The 20,815-nt window shown below is 62.5% G+C and overlaps 1 protein-coding gene across 5 annotated transcripts; it reads right to left on the bottom strand.

Moving 5' to 3' along the window:
* Positions 1-826: 826 nt before the first annotated feature.
* Positions 827-20,198, bottom strand: cul9 (cullin 9). 5 transcript variants are annotated; one of them, XM_086176060.1, is made up of 45 exons: positions 20,016-20,198; positions 18,132-18,833; positions 17,472-17,626; positions 16,806-17,402; positions 16,585-16,726; positions 16,329-16,519; positions 16,063-16,249; positions 15,712-15,930; positions 15,253-15,451; positions 14,938-15,139; positions 14,145-14,335; positions 13,876-14,072; positions 13,574-13,713; positions 13,273-13,361; positions 12,852-12,957; positions 12,546-12,773; positions 12,194-12,284; positions 11,874-12,045; positions 11,699-11,804; positions 11,493-11,588; positions 11,217-11,392; positions 10,848-10,981; positions 10,592-10,777; positions 10,462-10,491; positions 8,753-8,889; positions 8,499-8,681; positions 8,263-8,420; positions 7,998-8,196; positions 7,743-7,914; positions 7,459-7,604; positions 7,094-7,220; positions 6,801-6,997; positions 6,466-6,707; positions 6,223-6,340; positions 5,897-6,145; positions 5,679-5,819; positions 5,389-5,553; positions 5,001-5,164; positions 4,836-4,929; positions 4,595-4,669; positions 4,391-4,501; positions 4,203-4,320; positions 4,000-4,133; positions 2,004-2,095; positions 827-1,542 (listed from the first exon to the last, which is right to left on the bottom strand). In XM_086176060.1, the coding sequence occupies exons 1-45, from the start codon at positions 20,158-20,160 to the stop codon at positions 1,332-1,334; spliced, it is 7,914 nt and encodes a 2,637-aa protein (XP_086032186.1). In that variant the 5' UTR covers positions 20,161-20,198; the 3' UTR covers positions 827-1,331. The 5 variants fall into 5 exon arrangements, with proteins under 5 accessions (XP_086032186.1, XP_086032163.1, XP_086032171.1 ...); XM_086176037.1 differs by having other exon boundaries at positions 6,466-6,997; XM_086176045.1 differs by having other exon boundaries at positions 6,466-6,997; positions 10,462-10,488.
* Between the last annotated feature and the right edge of the window lie 617 nt (positions 20,199-20,815).

The following is a 20,815-nucleotide window of genomic DNA, read 5'->3' as shown; positions in this document are numbered from 1 at the left end:
AGCGGGCTAAGCTAAGCTAAGCGTGGCTAAGCCAGGCTATGATAAACTAAGGTAAGCTTGGCTAGGCTACGCTAGGCTAGCACGGGACGAGCCGCTGAGACCGCCTCCCGACAGGGGGTTACGGTAGATCTCCTGAAGGTCCAGGACCGAGGACTCCTGCAGAACTCCTGAAGGACCGGGAACGCCCGCAGACCTTGCGGAGAACCGGACCGGGAGCCCCGTCAGACCTCCTGAAGCTCCGGGACCGGCGATCTTCCCGTTTGTCTCGGTCTCCAGAGCCGAAGGGAGGCGGAAGCCGCTGCCGCTGCTTCTTCTTCTTGTTCTCCCCGGCGGCCGCCGACCGGCTCACTACCGCCATCTGTCGCCCGGAGGGCGTCACTGCAGCAGGTCTTCTCCGAGGAACCCAGGTCCTGGTAGGACCATCTGACCCCGCAGGTTCTGCTGAGGTGACCTCAGGTTCCCTGGGACTCTAATCACACGGCCCTCCTGGACCTGCAGGAGTTCTGCAGTATCCGGGTCCTCCTGGTTGTATAAGATATCTTAAACAACTACATTCTCCTCAGAATCTGGACCAGGTTCCTCTGACGTTCTTCAAACCATGTGTTTTCCCTCAGTGTTGACACATGAAAGCGCCAGGAGGTCGAGGGACACAGAAGCCCGGGTTCTGCCGAGGTCCTCGGGAGGCCGCAGACGGGCATCGGTCTTCTCCTGCGGTTTGGTGGCCGATCCGTGGCCGGCACCAGGGCGTCGGGGCGCCACCAACATCTCGGAGAGTTGAAGCCCTCGGCCGTACCGGAGCGGAGAAGACTGAAGACGCCGCCGGCGGTTCGATGCAGCAGAAAAAGCTTTATTTATTTTTGCGAGTTGAAGTTGCTCAACTCCAACCGGGAAACAGAAACCATGGTAGAAGATCAACATATGGGTAACTGAGAGAACATCTGTCTGCATCTTCAGGTCCACGTCCGGAGACCGGCTGGTCAGAACCTTCCGACGTAAAAAACCTCTCCTGTCAGACGAAGGCGAGCGAAGCCACGATGAGGCAAAACGTGATCCGACCGACAGCAGAGCAGGTCCACGACCCGGACCTCCACGGGAGGAGGAAGGTCAGAGGTTAAAAGCGACACCTCTTCATCCTGGATGGTGGAACTCCATCTTCAGGGAAATAAAAACCAGAGAGCAAAGTCCGGACACGAACGGAGAGCAGGTTGGAGGAGGAGAAGGTGGAGGCCAGATGGCACTCGGGCTGTGCACCTTCTCCCTTCTGGACTTCACGGTGGCAGAAGGTAAAGACAGGAAGTAGAGAAGCTAGCGTGAGGTGGCCGAGGGGCGGCTCAGTCGAACGGGCTGAAGTCCCTCTCCAGGTTCTCGGACTCGTCGTCGTCGGAGAAGAAGTCGTCGTCGTCGATGTCGTCGTCGTCGTAGTCCTCGTGCCACTCGGGGACGTACTCTTCGTCGTACTCGTCGTCGTCGTCCTCGCCGTCCTCGCCGCCCTCCTCGCCGGCGCAGTTGTTGTTGTCCGAGTCTCCCGAGTCAGACTTGGGCCTGAGGACATGGGACACGGTTCAGCACGAGGACCTGGGAGACCCACCTGGATCCGAGGAGCGTCCCGGGGAACGTCTCGAGGAGCGTCCCGAGGAACTTCCCGAGGAACGTCCCGAGGAACGTCCCGAGGAACGTCCCGAGGAGCGTCCCGAGGAGCGTCCCGAGGAACGTCCCGAGGAACGTCCCGAGGAGCGTCCCGAGGAGCGTCCCGAGGAGCGTCCCGAGGAGCGTCCCGAGGAACGTCCCGAGGAACGTCCCGAGGAGCGTCCCGAGGAGCGTCCCGAGGAGCGTCCCGAGGAACGTCCCGAGGAACGTCCCGAGGAGCGTCCCGAGGAACGTCCCGAGGAGCGTCCCGAGGAACGTCCCGAGGAGCGTCCCGAGGAGCGTCCCGAGGAGCGTCCCGAGGAACGTCCCGAGGAACGTCCCGAGGAACGTCCCGAGGAACGTCCGGTTCTACTCACATTTGGTTGGCGTGACTGTGGTCGGTGAGCTCGGAGATGGGAGCGGACTCGGGGTCCTGGACGCTCTTGGACTGAAAGCCCACCCTGAAGTCCTGGACAGAGAAGAAGACAGGACCACCTCAGTCAACATCCTGTTCCTGGAGCAGCCCTTGAAGGGCCCTCCCTCTGAACCCGCTCCTGGTTTTGTGGGTGAACCTTCTTTCAAACACTGGGTGTTCAGGTTCCGTTTGGGCGGACGGACGGGTCTCCTCCACGAGTTTGCCTCCGGTCCTTCAAGCGGGTCCAGTGTGGACCACATCTGTCCAGCGACAGGACCGACGGTGGCCGGTTCCTCTGGAGCGACCGCCATGACAGAACCTCCGGGTCGCCGTCACCTTCGGGACCCGGAAACCAGAACCGAGCCAAGAGCTGACGGTCTCGTTTGTCACCGCACTGGATCCGGGTCTACGCTCTGACGGAGGTCCGATGAATAGTAGGAACCAGGTCCACCACCCTGCTGGTCCGGAACCAAGAAGGGTCCATCTTAGAAGCACAAGGCGAGGCCACCAGACGCCACAGCGATGGGCACCTTTGGGCAGGTAGACATGGAAATGTCACTCCCGGTCCAGGCCGGAGGCTGCTGGACCTCTGGTCTGGTGAAGATAAATCCAGAGCAGATGGGGTTGCAGAAGAACCCGTTTTGAATCCGCGACTCCTCAAACTGGGAAGAACCGTTCTGAAACGTTCTCCACAGTTGGAGCAGATGGATCCTCCCATTGGAGATGTAACCTCTCAATGACCCTACATCTGGCCCTCAAACCTACATTGGGCCCCCAAAACCTGATCTAGACAAGACTGAGCTGCTCTTTCTCCAGGGCAAAGGTTGTCCACACAGAGACCTGGTCATCACATGGTCAGGCCAACCATAACGGTGAGAAACCCAGGTGTGGTCCTGGACGACCAGCTGCTGTTCTCACAAACGTCGCAGCGGTCGCACGTTCCTGCAGGTTCCTCCTTCACAACATCAGGAAGATCCACAGATTCCTCAGAGGATACGGTGCAGATACTCATCCAGGCTCTAGTCATCTCTGGTCTGGACCACTGCACCTCCCTCCTTCCGGAGCCCCAGGGGTGACCATCAGGCCTCTGGAGCTTCTTCAGAAAGCAGCAGCCCTCCTGGTGTTCAACCCTCTCAGATTCTCCCACACACTCCCCTTCTGATGTCCTTCACCGGCTCCCGGTAGCATCAAGTCCAAGACCCTGGTGCTCGTCTACCGGCCGGTGAACGGGACGGCTCGTCTTATCTCCAGGATCAGGTCCAGCCACTCGTCCCTTCCCGTCCCCTCCGATCTGCCACCTCTGGGCGACCGTCCGCCCATCACTCAGAGCCCCGGCTGCAGATCCAACTGGTCTCGGATCTTCTGGGTCTCGGCTCCTCGGCGGTGGAGACCAACTCCCAAAAAAAGGTCAGAACATCGGGGTCACTGCCCATCTTCTGCCGTGAGCTGAACATGTACCTCTTCACCAAGCACTACCCTATTTATCACACTTAATCCCCAACCCCCCAAAAAATAACTAACTAACTAACTAACTAAATAAATAAGGATAAAATGTATGTATGTATACGGTTCTGAGATGGCTCTTTGGTTGAGAGGTCACTTCTGACTTCTGATCACTGGTACTTCGGATCTTCGGTGGCTGAATTGCACTTTTTGTAAGAGGCTTTGGATAAAAGCGTCTGCAAATGACTGGAAGGTAATGTCATCTAGAAGGTAATGTCATCTGGAAGGTAATGTCATCTAGAAGGTAATGTCATCTGGAAGGTAATGTCATCTGGAAGGTAATGTCATCTGGAAGGTAATGTCATCTAGAAGGTAATGTCATCTAGAAGGTAATGTCATCTGGCCCCCAAACCTCCAGCTGCTTGATTTAGATGTTTGATGTGCTCCACAGCTGGAGCCGGCTCAGAGACGGCTCAGAGCCGTGGACCTTCTCCAAGCTCCTCACAGAGGGTCACCTGGGTGGAGTGCTGCAGGATGGCCAGCAGGCGCTCCCGGATGCGACGGATGAGCTCCAGCCCGGTGTTGAGATGTTCTGGTTTCAGGAGGCGCACGCAGGAGGCCAGGTCCGTGCACTGCAGCAGGGTCTCCTCTGAAACACAGCGGCCAGGGGTCAGAGGTCAACCCGCCCGGAGCGCGGAGGCCGCGGCAGGAAACTCACCCAGGAGGATCTGCAGAGCGGTGGTGTGGAGGTCCAGGGCCTCCGTCTGCTGCTCCATCACGTCCATCTTCTCCGTCTCGTGGTTGTAGTAGCTGTAGACGCAGGAGTAGGCCAGCACCTGCGGACGGACGCCGGGGCCCGGTCAGGATCGGGACCTCCGGGGCCTGACCTCCCGGGGCGGTCCTTACCTTCCGGGCCTGAGCGAGCACCTTGCAGGCGTCGATGACGAAGGTCAGAGACTTCATCTGCAGAGCTTCGTTGATGGCCGACACTTTGTTCTCCAGGTTGATGGCGAAGTCCTGCAAGGCAGAGGCCGCAGATGAGAAGGAGCTTCCCGCCGAGGAGCGGCGAGGCCGATGTGAAGCTCCTCCGTCCCGTAGGAGGTGGCGTACCTTGGCCTGGTGGTGGAAGGTGCACCTCTCGTTGTAGTCCTGGAACTTCTTCTCCTGACGGGCCGCTTTACTCACCTGGAAGAGAAGCATCCTTGAGCGGACGCTCACCTGAAGGAGACCTGACCCTGACCCACACCTGGACCAGAGAGCAGCACCTCCTCTGGAGATGTTTACTGGCTGATGTTTCACCTCCCGCCGTTCTCCTGCTAGTACCTCCCCCCCCCCAGCGCAGAAGACCCACCATGGCCGAGCAGTTGTAGTAGTCCTTGTGCGTGGGCTTCCACGGTTTGAGGCAGCGCCAGCAGAAGCCGTGGTTGCACTTGGCGCAGGTCATGCTGTGAGCAGAGGAGGCGGGGTTAGGGCGGCGACGGCGGGAGGGGGCGGAGCCGACGGGCCGAAGACCTACTGCAGGCAGCCTTCGTTCTTCTCGATCTGAGCCTGGCAGCTCGGGCAGCGCTTGGAGATCAGCTTGGCCAGATGTTTGCTCTGAGCCTCTACGCTCATCCCCTCGTAGAAGCCGCCGTCGTCCATCCACTGGGACATGTGACTGCAGCTGGCGGGGTAGTGGGCCTAGGTACACACACACACACACACACACACACACACACACACACACACACACACACACACAGAAGATGCTACATGCTAATAGCTAACCAGAGACTGGTGTTGATTTTAAAAACACCAGGACCTTCCAGCTCCAAGGATGACGGGTGGGACCCACAGCAGACACCAAACAGTGTGTGTGTGTGTGTGTGTGTGTGTGTGTGTGTGTGTGTGTGTGTGTGTGAGACCTCGGGGAAGTTGCAGCTGAAGCAGGAGGACCAGCAGCATTTGGAGCAGGTGCCCATGCTGCCCATGTTGTCCTTGCAGAGGATCTGGTCGCAGCCCTGGGGGTTGGTGCACCAGGTGAGGTTGGAGCAGCTCTCCACGTAGCCGCGCAGCAGGGCCTTCTCGTACTGCGGGCAGACGGCCGGACCTTAGAGGAGGTCCCTTCGGACCTTCGGACACTTCTCCACAAACACAACTCCTCGCAAACCCGGCGGAGGCGAAGCGGGACCTTCTCGCAGGTGTGTCACGTTACCTTGGCGACCGTGTCCTTGTCGTCGATGATGCTGAGGAAGAAGCGGGAGGTGGGCTGGGCCTGGCAGTAGGTGAACGGACAGTTGCAGCTCATCACCATGTTCTGCTCGATCCGAGACGTCAGGTACTCCTGCCAGCATGACTGCGCACACACGCATACACACATTACAGGCGTGCTCAGACGGTGTGTTCTGGGCGTTGCCATGGAGACGGGCTGACCCTGCAGCAGTAGTGCATGCAGCAGAGGGGGGGCACGTCGTCCTCCTCGGGGCTGCGGGGCACCAGGCACACGGGGCAGGTGGGGGTCGGGGCCGGCGGCGGCGGCGGCCCGCCCGTCTCCAGGCCGGCGGCCACGATGAGGGCTTCGGGGTCGTCGGCGTAGCGCTGCACCAGGAGGTCCACGTTCCACTTGCAGTGGACCAGGAGGTGCTCGGCCCGGTCCGGGTCCAGGCTCAGGGTCCCAGAGACCTGGGGGCACACGGGGGCGCGCGCTGAGGTCACGGCGGCCCGGGTCACCCCGGGACCTGCGCTCATACGGCACCAACCTGTTGCACGGTGGTCCGCATCAGCTGGCGGACCTCCTCCTGCGTCATGGTCCGCCCCATGGAGAACAGGACCGTGTCCAGAACCCCGTCCTCCAAGAGCTGCGGCAGCGGGAGAAGACTGGACACACACACACACACACACACACACACACACACACACACACACACACACACACACACACACACAGCTTTTAGACAGCCGCTCTTCCACACCTCGGAGCCGCCTGCTGCCGAGGAGGTCACCTGCTGTCGGCGGCGTCCTTGTGGACCTCGGTGCGTCCAAAGGAGAACTGGGCCTGGCCCTTCTGCGGCGTGGACGGGTCCTCGGCCACAAATTCCACGATGTGCGGGTTGTCGTCGTTGCGGCGCACGTAGCCCTTGCCGATGACGTGCATGATGCAGGACAGCACGTCCCCCGTGCTGCAGCTGAAGCGCCCGGCGCCCTGAGGCTGCAGGTTCTCCTGCTTCTGACACGAGTCCAGGACCTGCGGGCAAACAAGGTCGGACGCGTCTTCTCCGGCAGAGGACGCAGATCCGGGTCGGACCGGTCGGCGTCCCTCGACCGCTCGACCTCTGACCTTGAAGACCAGGTTGTCGATGTGCATCTCCTTCTCCTTCTTCATGATGTGGACGATCAGGCAGTAGATGAAGTTCCTCTTCCTCTCCAGGGTTCCGGCCGCGTCCTCGTCCACGTTCAGGTACATCTGGCGGGGCAGCAGGTGGAGGCAGGCTTCCTCCGCACCTTCCCCCAGACGCTCATTCAGCCGCAGCACACCTGAGCATGGGGACGGGGGTCAGGGAGGAGTGTGTGTGTGTGTGTGTGTGTGTGTGTGTGTGTGTGTGTGTGTATGTGTGTGTGTCAGTCACCGACCTTGGGCGGGATCTTCTGTGCAGCTACAGGTGAGAGGTCCTCCCTCCTGGATGAGCGGCAGCAGAGCGTGCAGGAGGACGGCGGAGGAGAGCCCGCTGGCCCGCAGAAGGACGTCCACGCCGACCTCCTGTAGAGACACGGACATTACTCCTCCGCCAAGGAGCCTTCACGGCGTCCACGTTCCTGAGCTGGAGGAGCAGCTCCTCGCTCGGCCTCCGTGGAAAGTTACATCAGTGTGGCCACGGAAACACACCCACGTGTCAATGTCACGTCCGCCTGGATTCATCTGCTGCTGCAGACCTCACTCACTCACCCCTATGACAGTAGTGTGTGTTAGGGTTAGTGTGTGTGTGTGTGTGTGCCACCTCCTGGCTGTTGAAGTGCAGCAGGATGAACATCTGCAGCGTGGAGACGTGAAGCGTCAGCTGGCCCAACTGTAGCTCGGCGTGGCCCAGCCACGTCCACATTAGACGCCGCGGCTGGGAGTGACTCACACTGTACAGGGACTGACCTACACACACACACACACACACAGTTCTCCTGGTCTGAGATCAGTGCAGACAGGACCTTCTATCTCATTATGTTGCCATGCTGACAATGTCATGGTTCAATAGTTGTGAAGGTCAGAAGGTGAGAAGGTGCTGCTCACTGTGGGTGTAGAACTGGGTGAACTGGTGGAGATAGGAGCAGAGCTCCGTGGGGAGATGTTTGGCCGGCTCTTCCAGGAAGCAGAGCGAGGAGACGTTCCAGCAGCGAGGAGACAGAACCAGAACCTGGACCTCGGCCTCTTCCTCTGACTCGGGCCACTCCTCCGCCATCAGCTGCGGCGAGACAAGAAGGTTCCAGCGGTCGTGGTCAGCCGAAAGCCTCCGACCGTGTGTGTGTGTGTGTGTGCGTGTGCGACCTGGTCGTGGTGCTGCAGGCTGCGGTCCAGCTGCTGCAGACGGTACAGGTGGAACTCCTGCTGCAGCTCGGCCGACTCGCTCAGGTTCTTCAGCATCTGCTGAGGGAAGCGGCTGGGGAAGCAGCTGCCGATCTGCTCCACCACGGCGCTCTCCAGCCAGATGTTTCCCCGGGCCAGCAGCCGGTCCCCCAGGTAGTACCTGCGGGGTCGGAGGTCGGGGATGAGCCGCGGCCGGACGCCGCCGCCGCGGGAGACGTGCGCTCACCTGTAGAAGTGCTCGAAAGTGTTGGCGAGCTCCAGGCCGGACAGGAAGAGCATGGGCTCCAGGAACTGCTGGAGCCTCTCCTGGGTCTCGGAGCTGCCCGAGGAGGCGCCGCCCGCCTGGATCATCTGGTCGATGTACTGGGCGAAACGCTCGCTCACCTGCGCCGACAAGACGCCGGCTTTACCGAGGGGAACCGCCCGCGGGGCTCCCGGGCGGCTCTCCTGAGGAGGTCTTACATGCATGGCTCTGAGGATGGACAGCTGGACCAGGGCGGCGGAGAACCCGTGGCGGAGCGCGAGGACGAAGGCCGTCTGCTGCCCGAACAGCTCCTCCATGGCGTTCTTCAGCCGCAGGTACAGGCCCCTGTAACGCTCCACAAAGTCGGGCGGGCCGCAGCCGGACTCCAGGAACTTCTTCACCTGCGGGACAGCGTTTTAACCACGGCTCCGCGGCGGCGCCGGGCAGAGGAGGATCTGCGGGGGGTTCTGACCTGCCGCTGCACCACTCCCTGCCAGCAGAGGGCGATGTCCGCGATGCTGCCGCCGCTCTTCGCCTTGGGTTTGACCGAGGAGGACGACGAGGACGAGGACGCGGCGGAACCCTCTTTGTTTTTGGTCTCCTTACCATCTGGAAGACACGTCAGACGGTCGGGGTGAAGGTCCGCTCCGTCCTCGGAGGTAAGACGGAGACGTCCCTTCGCCTCCGGGTTCCCCGCGAGCCGCCGGGGCAAAGGCTCCGCTCAGAAGGTCAGATGGTGGCTGGCGAGGAGGACGGGCGACGGGAACATGCACGGACGCATGCGGCGAGCCAATCACAGCACCCGACATTCACGGAGACGGCCGTTCGGACACGAGCATCGGGACGCGTCCAGGAGCACAAGAACCTGAGGGGTCAGGAGAGCCGTGAGGGAGGACTACACTCATCTCCCACAGGAGGGTGGAGGAAGACCTCCTATGTGGACCACCATCCATCCATCCATCCATCCATCCATCCAGGAGGTCACGCTGAGACTTCCTGCGCTCAGAGCTGCTCAGCCAGCAGGGGGAAGATACGCTGCTGAACGGGGGTCACACCAGGCACAAGCAGGACCTGGACCACCAGGAGGAACAGTGCCAACACCTGGACCACCAGGAGGAACGGTGCCAACACCTGGACTTTGACAGGGGAAAGTCTCGAGGCTGTTTGGACCTGCTGGATGGCGTTTAACCAACGATGTCCTGGAACTACTTCTGCACTCTGACTCCGGTGAACAAAGACAGCTGGAGATCTCACTGGAATTTCAGTGGAAGGTGGCTGGAAAACCAGCGGAGGAACCCAGAAGAAACCTCTGAGAGCAGCGTAGGACCTTCAAGTAAGTGATGTCCACAGAATAGTGGAAGGAGATGCTGAGCTTCCAAGTGAAGGTCCAGCAGAGCACGGTGGCAGCCCTGTGACACTCCAAGTACAGAGGGCCGAGGACACCGGGAAGCTCCGGTGAATCTGAAGAAGCCCTCGTCAGGGGAGGGTTCTCCTGCGGTGGAACCACACGCCACAGGTCCTCACCTGCAGCAGCACCACTAAAAAGCAGCATCACGCTCACTGCTGGCTGCTCCTGGTCCAGCTCCGTCTGACCTCCACCACCTCCTGCTCCCCAGAGGTCCTGGCGAGCTGCGACCTCCTCTCACCCAACGGTCGGGTTTTCAGAGCTTCACCGTCTCCCCCACCTCAGGTGCTCCTGGAGCTCCACCAAGAACAGCGGCAGAGCCAGATTCCATCAGCGCCGAGTGGTCCGGCCCTGCACGGCTGGGCTCCTGACGGGCCCGGTCCAGAAGACCAGCGTCTGCACCGGCGGGAGGATCCCAAACAGAGATGGGCGGACCTTCTGCGGCTTGGACTCCAAACACGGAGGCCCCGGTTGGATCGGAAGACCGTTGGGTTTGAGGGCGCCGGCGAAGGTCCGCGGGCGCTCGGCTCCTTCGGACGCATCCCGCCGGTGGGAACGACCGGACGGAGCGAGAACACGACGGAGCGGGCGAGGAGACCGTCTGAGGCGGAGCCACCAGGAAGCTCCTGCCGGACGCGTCCAGAAGACAAATGCATTCCAAAACAAAAGAGACAACAGGCAGGCCTGCAGGGGGCGCCGTGCTGGCCTCCTCAGCCCAGGGGATGCGAGCAGAAGGCGGCGGCGGCAGCTGGACCGCTGAGCAAAGCTCTACTTACTCTTCAGCTCTTTGCTTCTGTTGAGACCTTCTGGAGACACAATAAAGTCCATCAACACGGAGGCAGAGCTTCCCGGGCCCCGGCCCCCCTCCCGCACAAGGTCCCGGCGCTCCCGGGGTCTCGCACTCACTCGACTTCACGGGCGGCTTCAGCTCCCCGCCGTCCGTCCGGTTGGTGTCCACGTGCACCAGCAGGTGCGTGAGCCTCCGCACGCGCGAGTTAAAGATGGCCGCCCGGCCTCTGCAGCGGCGAGCCGACTCCGAGTTGTCCAGGTACTCGCTGAGGAGCCACGACAGCGGGCTGGAGGACGAGCTCTCTGCGGAGGAGCGCACACACCGTCAGGGGACGGGGCGCGTGCACGTACGTACGTTTGTATGTGCGCGTACCGGACAGCGTGATGCTCCTCACGATGGGCGTGATCAGAGCTTCCCAGCAGGTCTGACCCAGAGCCTTGGCCGCCTCGGCGTCCGGGAGGAACCGATCTGCAAACATCTGCTCGTGTCTCAGAGCTGTGTTCAGTCTGCACACACACACACACACACACACACACACACACACACACACACACACACACACACACACACACACACACACACACACACACACACACACACACACACACACACACACACACACACACACACACACACACACACACACACACACACACACACACACACACACACACACACACAGCATGAGTGTCCTGCGATGCTGAGGTGTCATGGCGATGTTGCACGTGCGTGCGCCGGTACTTGTTGAAGAGCTGCAGCAGCTGCGTCCGGTCCTCGGACACCTCCTGGCACCAGGTGTGGGCTTTGGTGCTGTAGAAGAGGAAGGTCCTGCAGCACAGCTGCTCCTTGAACACGGGCCAGAAGGTGGGCTTGGGGCCCAGGATCTCGAAGCCGTGGACCCGCGTGTCAATGCCGCCCTGCGGGAGGGGGCGGAGTCAGAGGAAGGGCGGGGCTATTCCAGGAGGCGGAGCGATGCGAGGGGCCGGGTCGCGACCCCACGGAAGAAGCGGCTCTGACCTGCTGACACCTCTTGATCCTGATCTGGATGACGGACCAGAACCTGGTCATGTTCTCCAGAAGAACCACCCTGTTGGCCGACGGCGTCACGTTCACCTGCGGAGACGAGATCACGGTTAACGGAGGCGGCGCTTTGAGAAGAACACCTCCAAACCAGGACCTCAGACCGGACCGCGGAGGTCCCGGGTCCTCTCCAAGATACCCACCGTGTTGAGCTCCGTGCCGATGTTGCCGGGATCGTCTCCTCCCAGAACCAGAACCCGGGCCGGCATGTAGCTGGAGTCCTCGCTGGCCACCAGGATGGCCAGCTGCCTGCAACGCCAGAGGAACCGGGTCAGACCGGGTCGGAGGCGGCGCCGAGGAGGCTCTCGCCAGACGTACCGGATGACCACGCCTTTGTGCATGAAGATGTTGATGAAGTGGGACCCGGTGCAGCCGTTGGACTCCCAGTAGGTTTTGGGGTTCTTGTCGGTCAGCTTGTTGGCTCGATGGTGGTTGGAGGACACGTCCACCTTCTCCCAGCACTTGTCCTCCTTCAGCTCCACGCTGGAACCTGAGCGCCAAACAACCAGGGGCACCGTCAGCGCACGGAGCTCCCGGGGGTTACCACGGGAGGATCAGATCTTCGGGGTCTTCGTCCTCCGGCGGGATATGAAAACCCCTTGGGTGTGCGGGTCGCGGCGGCGCTCCCTCAAACGCACCTTGGCACAGGTTCTTCAGGAACACGTCGAAGAAGGGGATGTTGATGGGCTGGTGACTGCGGCGGTGCTCCTCGATCTGACCCAGGACCATCTGCCACAGGAAGCACACGCTCAGGACCGAGAAGACCTTCACCGGGCAGAAGAGCTGCTCGCTCTTCTCCACAGCTGAGGGCAGCGGTGGGACGCCCAGAGCGGAGAACCTTCCCGGGCCCACAGCGGCTTCACACCTCCGGGCCAGAGAGGCACCTCTTGCAGGGTGGAGGTCACCCCACCGTCAGACCTCCACCCCGAGGAGACCCTCCTTCTCCAGAACCACCTCTGACCCGAGCAGGCGGGCGCCGGCGTCCCGTACCTGGATGCAGCCGGCCAGCACGCTGGTGGTCATCTTCTTGTAGAGGCTGGCGTACTTCTCGCAGTCGGCGATCAGGTCCCGCAGCTCGGTGACCAGCAGCAGGCTGGTGCTGTGCTTGTCCAGGGCCTTCACCAGGGCCTCCTTGGTGCCCAGGCGACACATCACCACGGCGTAGTCCTTGTTCAGGGACGCCAGGCGGTGCAGGAAGCGGACGAACAGCTGCGCCGCCTGCGGCAACGGCACGGGGAGGTCGGTGAGTCCACCTGAGGTGGCTTCCGGCGGCGGCGGCGTCCGGTGAGGCCTCACCTCGCGGTCGTTGACGAAGGCCATCATGGAGGACAGGCAGGGCTCGATGCTCTCGTGCCACGGCAGCACGTCCTCCTCGTAGTTGTCCAGGAACTTGTTCAGGATCCTGCGGGAAAGAAGCACCGCGAGAGCAGAGCTCAGACAGAGAAGACCACGGGACCTTCGGACGTCCGCCGGCTGGCGGGAACGGCCGCCGCCGGCTCCTCCTACATCGGGGTGCCGGCGGGAGGAGTCCGCATCCCTGCAGGAGGTCAGGTGACCTCTCAAGGACCCGGAGCTGCTCCGAGGAGGATCACCGGAGAACCTCTGAGGAGCCGTTCCCGAGTCGCGGTTGGCCAGAAACCACTAGCCGCGCGGGTTCGGCACCGAGGAGACCTCGGACCGGGTCCCTCAACCTCCGGGCGCCGCCTCCGAGGAGTACCTGAGGATGGAGAGCTGGACGGTCCGGTCGGCTCGGTGCTGCTCCATCAGACGGACCAGGTCCTGGTACGTGTCACGGCTGCGGGTCACCTGGAACGCCGGACAAGAACTTCACTTCTTCTGCCGGCGGGACACAAACACTCTGTGGCGCCGCCGCTTCTCCGCAGGCTCGTCCTCCTGATCCCAGCGCAGCAGGAGGACACGGCGTGGTCGTGTTCATCCCTCTCCGCTGGAGGTCTCCGTCCCTCCTGGCGACCGGCAGGTCGTCTCCAGGAGGACCGGACGGTCCCGAGCGTTCCTACCTGACTGCGCTCCTCCTCCTGCTGGGAGGTGTCGTCGCACAGCAGCTGCTCCAGCGTCTGGATGACATCCTTGGTGGCGAGTTCCTTCAGACTGACCACCAACATCTGAAGCTCCTTGAAGTCCAGCTGCTCCGGAGACACTGAGGGAAGGAGAAGACACGCGGGCGCTCGGACGGGTCGGACGCTCGTCGTCACGTCGACCCCGACGGTGGTCACGGCACGCTTTTAATTTGAAAAGTGACAGGAGGTCGGGAGCCCTCGGGTGGGTCCACCAGGAGGGGCGGAACGCCAAGGCAACGCACCTTCGATCTCCAGCTTGTGCACGGTGGAGATGCGGTTGAGGGCGATGACGGCCAGCATGGCCTCCACCTGGGACAGCTTCAGGCAGTCTTTGAGGGTGGAGATGACGCCGCAGGCCACCAGCTGCTCGGCCAGGCTCTTGTGGTTGGAGATGAGCATGATGACGACCAGCAGGCCGGTGCGTACCGACAGCGTGCAGCTGCGGAAACATCAGACGGAGCTTCAGGACTGGATCCTCCCGGCCGGCGGGACGCGGTCCCGCGCCACCTACCCTTTGGTCTTCAGCATGAGGTCGATGGCGGCGGGGACGGCGGCCAGCAGGCCCCGCGAGCCTTCGGGCGTCGCCGAGCCGATGCTGGCGAAGATCTCCAGCATCATCTGGGCGCCGGACTCGGACAGCGGCAGGCTGCTGCCCACGCTGCGGAGGTAGTACTTGCTGGCCCCCGTGATGACCTTCAGGGTCTGACGAGACAAATCACACCTCAGAGCCGGTGGTCGGCGGGCGCCTCTGCAGGGCAACATCTGACGGAGAGGCTTCTCCACACACACACACTTCGACACGGGACGATACTAACGTCCACTCCTTCACACAGAACTCTGATGGGACAGAACTCTTTCCTATCACAATTACTATTCATGTATTAATCATCGACGGCTAATAATGATAGTTAACTGATGAGTGTCATCATCATGATCATCCATTCATTATCACTGAGTTACTAAACATTACACATAACTACTCATTATTATTGAGTTACTGTAATATTACTCCTCATAATATCATTCCTCATAAAATCATTATTATCATCATCATCATCATCCAAAGAGGCCTCAGCCTCCAGGGCCAAACCGTGACCCTGCAGAGGATTAAGACGTAGGTCTGAGGGGGTGGTGGATCCCTCCAGGAGGAGTCAGGCGGTGTTCGAAGGACCAGAAGGACCCTGACGTAGCCTGATGTAGCCTGACGTAGCCTGAGATAGCCTGGCCGGCCGGCCGGCGGGCCGATAGCCCAGGTCCCGTCTGTAGGCGTGAGGAGTGAAGCCCCGGCCCCGAGGAGGTCTCACCGCCAGCGCCAGCTGCTGCAGCGGCGCGTTGCCGGGCATCTCCTGCATGCAGGTCAGGATGGCTTTGACGCCGCCCTCCGTGGCGAAGGACACCCTCCACTCGTACCGCAGCATCAGCAGGTGGGTGAGGCGCAGCGCGGAGATGACCACGTTCCTGCAGGAGGAGGCCAGCAGCTCCACCAGAAGCTTCAGCACCTTGTCCCTGTTGGAGAGGTCAAAGGTCAGGAGGAGGAGGAGAGGCGGCTTGAGGGACAGACCTGCAGATCATGACTCCACTGAAGTGATGGCGGAACAGATTTCTCCGGGTTGTCTCACCGTATGGTCTGGGCGGAGTCGCTCCTCGTGGAGTTCTTCTCCTGGGACACGTTGTCCTCCAGCAACCTGATGATGAAGAGGACGGCGGCGAGCTGCTGCACAGGGTCCGAGCCGCCGCTTCCCTTCCTCAGGACGTCCGCCACCTCGCCCACCTTCTCCAGCACGGTCTTCTTGCCGAGGACCCGCGGGGTGTTGAACACTGGCGGACACAGAAGGACGTGACGTCACAGACATCTTCAACACTTCGGCTCCCGAAGACCCTCGAGGTCTCGTCCCCGTCTGGAGGCGTCGGGGCATCTCTGCCAGACCTCCCCGGACACCTCGCTCATGGCGCATCCATGACGGGCTCAATGCACAGAAGAACATCCCGCAAGGGATCCATACATGATATTATCAATAATTCTATGACTATCTTCCCATCGACAGCGGAGGTGGCTGGGGTGACGCCGGTCTGCTCACTCTTCATGCGCTCCTCCAGGCCTTCGGGGTACTTGCTGGCGTCCTCTTTGGGCAGCTCGCTCTCCGTCTCCGGGCTGCTGCAGCTGGAGTCCACAGCCAGCTCCTTCTTGGCCTTCTTGGAGACCGAGCCCATCGGCGAGGACGAGGAGGCGGCGGCCGAAGAGGCCGAGCTCTGGCCCGCTCCTCCGGCCAGGCCGTGCAGACAGGATGAGCCTTCAGCTGGAGACACAAGCAGAGGGCGTCAGGGGGGCGTCAGAGGGGCGTCAGAGGGGCGTCAGAGGGGCGTCAGGGGGGCGTCAGAGGGGCGTCAGGGGTCCTCGGGGTCCTCGGGTGGTCCTCGGGGAGTCTCACCCAGCAGCTCCTCGTCCTCCAGGCTTCCTCCTCCACGCCGCAGGTAGCGCTTAGAAAAGGCGCGGGAACAGAGCAGGTCGCTCAGACAGGACGACGGGAGCTTCTGCTTCAGGTAGTGGAGGATCTTCCTGGCCGCGTCTCCGGGGACGTTCAGGCTGATCAGGGCGGCGTCGTCAAGCTCCGCCTCCTGGAGGCGGGCAGAGGGGACACGGTCAGGAAGCCTGGCGCCTCCGGTCCGAGGCCGGACGCGGTCAAAGTCGTCCCACCTGGTCATCCAGGCTGTGCAGCAGGAGGCCGCCGACCTCCCGCTGCTGCTTGCTCTCCAGCTTCTTGATGAAGAAGAGGACCTCCCACCACTCGGCTCTGCTCAGCGTGGCCGGCTCCGCCTGCGGGCCCTCGGGCAGGTAGGGCAGCGAGTAGAGGCCTCCCGGCGGCTTGCAGAAGAAGGTCTGGCTCACTGCGTCGGAGGAGGAGAAGGTCAGCCTGCAGAAAGAGGGAGGAGGGGCGGAGAGGGGCTCCTACCCGTGGTCAGCTTGATGGCCTCCGTCAGAGTGGACGCCTTCTCCTGCGTCTCCTTCTCCACCTGGCCGCCCCCGCCGGTGCCCAGGATCTCCACCATATGCCAGTGGACCCAGTAGGTCATGGCCAGGGAGTTCCAGTAGACCTGACGTTCAATACGGGGGACGGATCAGACCGTGTCCGATCCCCGTCCCGGGTCCCGACCGGGCCGGCGGGGGTCTCACCTGGACGGGCGGCGAGCCGTCGTTGCTGTAGCGGAACTCTCCCTCGTCGCCGGCGCTGACCTCCTCGTAGTCCTCCAGCATGCGGACCAGCATGCCGCTCTTCAGGCTGTCCTGCACGTACTCCACGTAGGCCGAGCGGCTGGCGAAGTCCGACCGCGTCTTGAAGGCGTTCCCCGCCTTCTTCTTAGCCGTGACCGCGGGGGCGGCGCCGGCCGACGCGGTCGCCAGCGTGACGGGCGAGGTGCAAAAGCGAGGCTGGAAGATGGACCTGAGCACCGGGTGGGCGTCGGCCTCCCCCGCCTCCTTGCCGTAGGCTCCGCCCCCTCCCGGCGGCGAGGCGTGGGGGGACCGGCGGTTGCGGTCCCAGCCCATCACCCGCACCAGCTCCGAGATGAGGTTGGCCATCGCCATGGTGAAGTCGAACTCGCACTGCAGGCGGAGCCGCTCGCTCTGATGGTTGGCGGCGGAGGGCGGGGCGGGGGCGGGGCCTTCCGGACGCTCAGAGCTCGACTCCGCCCCCGCCGTGTTCAGCTTGTCCATCAGCGAGGTGACGCACAGGTAACGCTTCACCAGGGAGAAGAGCAGCTTCCCGGGGATCTGGACACCAGGAGACGCGGTGAAGCTCCCGCCTGAGGGACACGGCGCCACGGCGGGGGCGGGGCTTACCTGCGGCAGGTGGATCCCCTCGAAGGAGATGCCGTGCTCCTCGGAGGACGTGGTCTCGGCGAAGAGCTCCAGCAGCGTGTAGCGGTTGTCGAAGTCCATGTGCTGCTCGATGCCGTCCTGCTGGCTGAGGGACAGCAGCACGTACGCGCGACTTCCTGCGGACGACAGGAAGCCCTGAGAGCGGCTCCGGTGCGACCGTCCGCTCGCTCTTCTGCCAGCTCTGCTCCGGAGCTGCAGCCGAGGCAAAGATACGACCCGATCCACCATCCGAAACCTTCTGCACCCGCCTGCTGCTGCTGGGACCAGACAAGACCGGTGCCGCTTCGCCGGCCCGAGCTCCGGACCACCCGCTCTCACGCCGCGACGAACGAGGCCCGCCAACCAATCAGAGAGCGCCGCCTAAGTGTAGCGTCGTCATCTCATCAGATGCCTGAGCTGCCTCCGGAGTTTGACGGCAGCCCTGTCTTCCCCCAGGTTCCCCTCTGCGTGAGCCCGGAGAACCTTCGCTCTCCTTGTCATCAGCTAACGCGCCGTCTTCCTGAAGCTCTTCCGAAGGCCTCCTCAGGTCCTCCGGCCCCCTCCCGCCGCCACCCGCCCCAAACACACCCCGCAGGACGAGCTACATGCTCCGGGATGTCGGCGCCCAGCCGAGCACCTTACCTGCGTCGTGGGACGCCAGCGCCCTCAGCATCTTGCCGGCGCTGCGCCTGGTCTGCGTCTCCTTGTTGCACAGCAGCTCCATCAGCAGGTTGAGGGCCCCCGTCTCCTTGAAGACGCCGACCAGGGAGCCGATGCTGGCGTAGGCGCTCAGGACGTGGATGGTGTGCGTGATGCTGATGGAGTAGTCGCTCTTCTTCTCCATCTGCTTCCTGGCGCGACAAACCAGGTTCTTGACGTCCTCCTTCATGTCCAGCAGCTCCATCTCGTCGAAGGTGACGTCGGCGGGGAACTCGGCGCCGCCCCCGGGCCCCGCCTCCTGGGCCTCTCCGGGATGACGCTTCTCCTGCGCCTGCAGGCGCTGCGAGTCCGCCTTCCTCTTGCCCAGCAGCGTGGGGCAGTTGGCGTACACGTCCTCGGTGGACATCCACATGAGGATGTCGTCCGGTTTGACCTCTCCGGAGGCGGAGCCGCCGGAGCCGCCCGCGCCCACGCCGGAGCCGCCGCCGCCGGTCCCGCCGGCCTCGCCGCCCGCGCCCCCCACGCCAGAGCCGTCGTCCACGGTCACCAGGCTCCACCGGATCAGGTACTCCGTCTGGCCGTCGTGGGTGCGGCGCTGGCGGATCAGCTCCTCGGGGTACGCCTGCAGCCGCGGGCCCAGCTGCACCAGCAGGTTCCCGTGGCGACGTTCACCCACCATGGCGGCTGGGGAGAGAGCGGGAGGTCAGCGCACAATAATCATTTACACTTTGTTAATCCCTCGTGGGGAAACGCGTCGTGGAGGAACCATGAGCAGTCGGCTGCCGGGGGAGCAGTTGGGGCTTCAGCGTCTCGCTCGGACACACGAGGACGAGCCGGGCGTCCGACCGGGAAAGACCATCGCTCTACCTACTGCGCCGCGCCGCTCGGACCTTCTCAGCGGCCTCGTCCTTCTGAACCACGACCTCCTGAAGGCTCACCTGCCTTCTCACCACAAATATCACCTGGAACGCAAGTCTGACGCAGAAAATGAGCATGGAGCTTCTTGTCAGGGCAGGACGTGTTTTGGAGAGCCTGGACAAGCCCAGAGGAGCCCAGCAGAGCTCAGAGGAGCCCGGAGGAGCCCGGAAGAGCCCAGTGGAGCCCAGCGGAGCCCGGAGAGGCTCGGAGGAGCCCGGAGGAGCCCGGAAGAGCCCGGAAGAGCCCGGAAGAGCCGAGGACTTCTGACCCTCTGACCTTCTAACAGAACTCTGACAAGTGAAAGCAACGCTTTGGGGAAATCACGTGTCGGTGGGCGTGTCCGCGGCAGCAGTTAGCCGGAGCCGTAGCGGGGCCCGTCTAAGTCCTGCCCGGGCTGCTCCCGACGTCTGCGGGCGGAGCGACGTCGGGAACCGGCCGCCGCTCACCTGGAGGCGCCATCTTTGCGCCGTCCGGTTCGCACGACGTTGACTTCGCGCAGAGTTCCGGCTGTTAGCCGAGCCCGGGAGACGCGGGGCTAACGACGCCTAGCTAACGTTAGCGGGGTTTCCGGTGCCGGGGGGGAGCTGCCGGGGCGGGACGCCAGGTTCAAACTCCTCCTGGCCCCCGGAAGCTCGGCCCGGTTAGCCGCCTCCCGTCGTGTCACGCCGAACTCCGTTCAAAAATCCCTCGTTTTTAGCGGCGGCTCCGGGCGGACTGGACGGTCTGCGCGGACCGCGGGGGTGTGGGGGGGTACCGGTCGGTTCGGCCGGTCGTCCTTGGGGGACGGGAGGGGGGGGGGTTTGTTTACACGGGCTGTTCGCGGGACAGCCGCTCCGTGGAGAGTCACTAGTGGGTTCCGTGGAGGTCCGGAGTTGTGTGCGTTTGGTGTCGGGGCTCCGGAGCCCGCCGGGCCCGACCGGCTGTCCGCCCGGGTCCGGTCCGGCTCACCTGCGGCGTGGCAGACCCTCCGCGGCGCGTCTGTCTTCGCCCTGACGCCCTGCTTCCTCTTCCGGCCCTCCGTGTCGTCCACCGGCCCGCCGCCTCCCGTCCGCTCCCTATTCCTGGCCGTCGGTCCGAACTGTTGAATGCGCATTTGCGCACTGTGACAGGAACCGCATCGCCGTCCGCTTCTTCTGCTGCCGCCGCGTCTTCTTCGTGCGACCCGCGGCCGGCGCCACACACGGGCTCGGGGGGATCAGCGCCCTCTAGCGGCGAACCGCGGAACTGCGGCTGGTGAGGGGCGGGGGGCAAACGGGGCAAACGGGGCAAACGGGGCAAGGCCTGGAATCTGTTTGGGAAAAAACAACCCTGAACACAAAGTGCAATGTCTGCTTATGCAGCAAGGTGATGATCGACTCAAGGTCTGGAAAGATGAGGTCATTAGAGCAAGACAAAGAAGAAGGCCCTTTATTTTATCACATTCAGAACAACATCAGCGACCGCCTGACCACCCGAGTCGTGCCGGACACAAAGATAAATGAAATGATCAATAAAGTGATGGCAGGGACAGCAGAGGTTCGCCCCGGTCCAGGTCTCACCCGGGTGGTCGCTTTCTCCACCGTCTTCATATTGAGGACCCCCAATAATGTTTAAAGATTTTCATCCCCCGGGATCAGCTCAGACATCTTCCATTGAAAGGCCGTCCTCTCCCTTTTGAAAGAAGACGCACATGCGTGTTCTTGACGTTGACGTAAAAAATATTTCTGACCTCGCCGACATTGAACGGAAGTTGCGGTCAGCCCGCTTCT

The sequence above is a fragment of the Fistularia commersonii genome, chromosome 2 (assembly GCF_037954325.1).
Source record: "Fistularia commersonii isolate RoL2024-O1a breed Wild chromosome 2, RoL_Fcom_v1.0, whole genome shotgun sequence".
Taxonomy (NCBI): Eukaryota; Metazoa; Chordata; class Actinopteri; order Syngnathiformes; family Fistulariidae; genus Fistularia; species Fistularia commersonii.
Note: the sequence above shows the minus strand (reverse complement) of the source record. Positions and strands in the feature narration are given on the sequence as shown.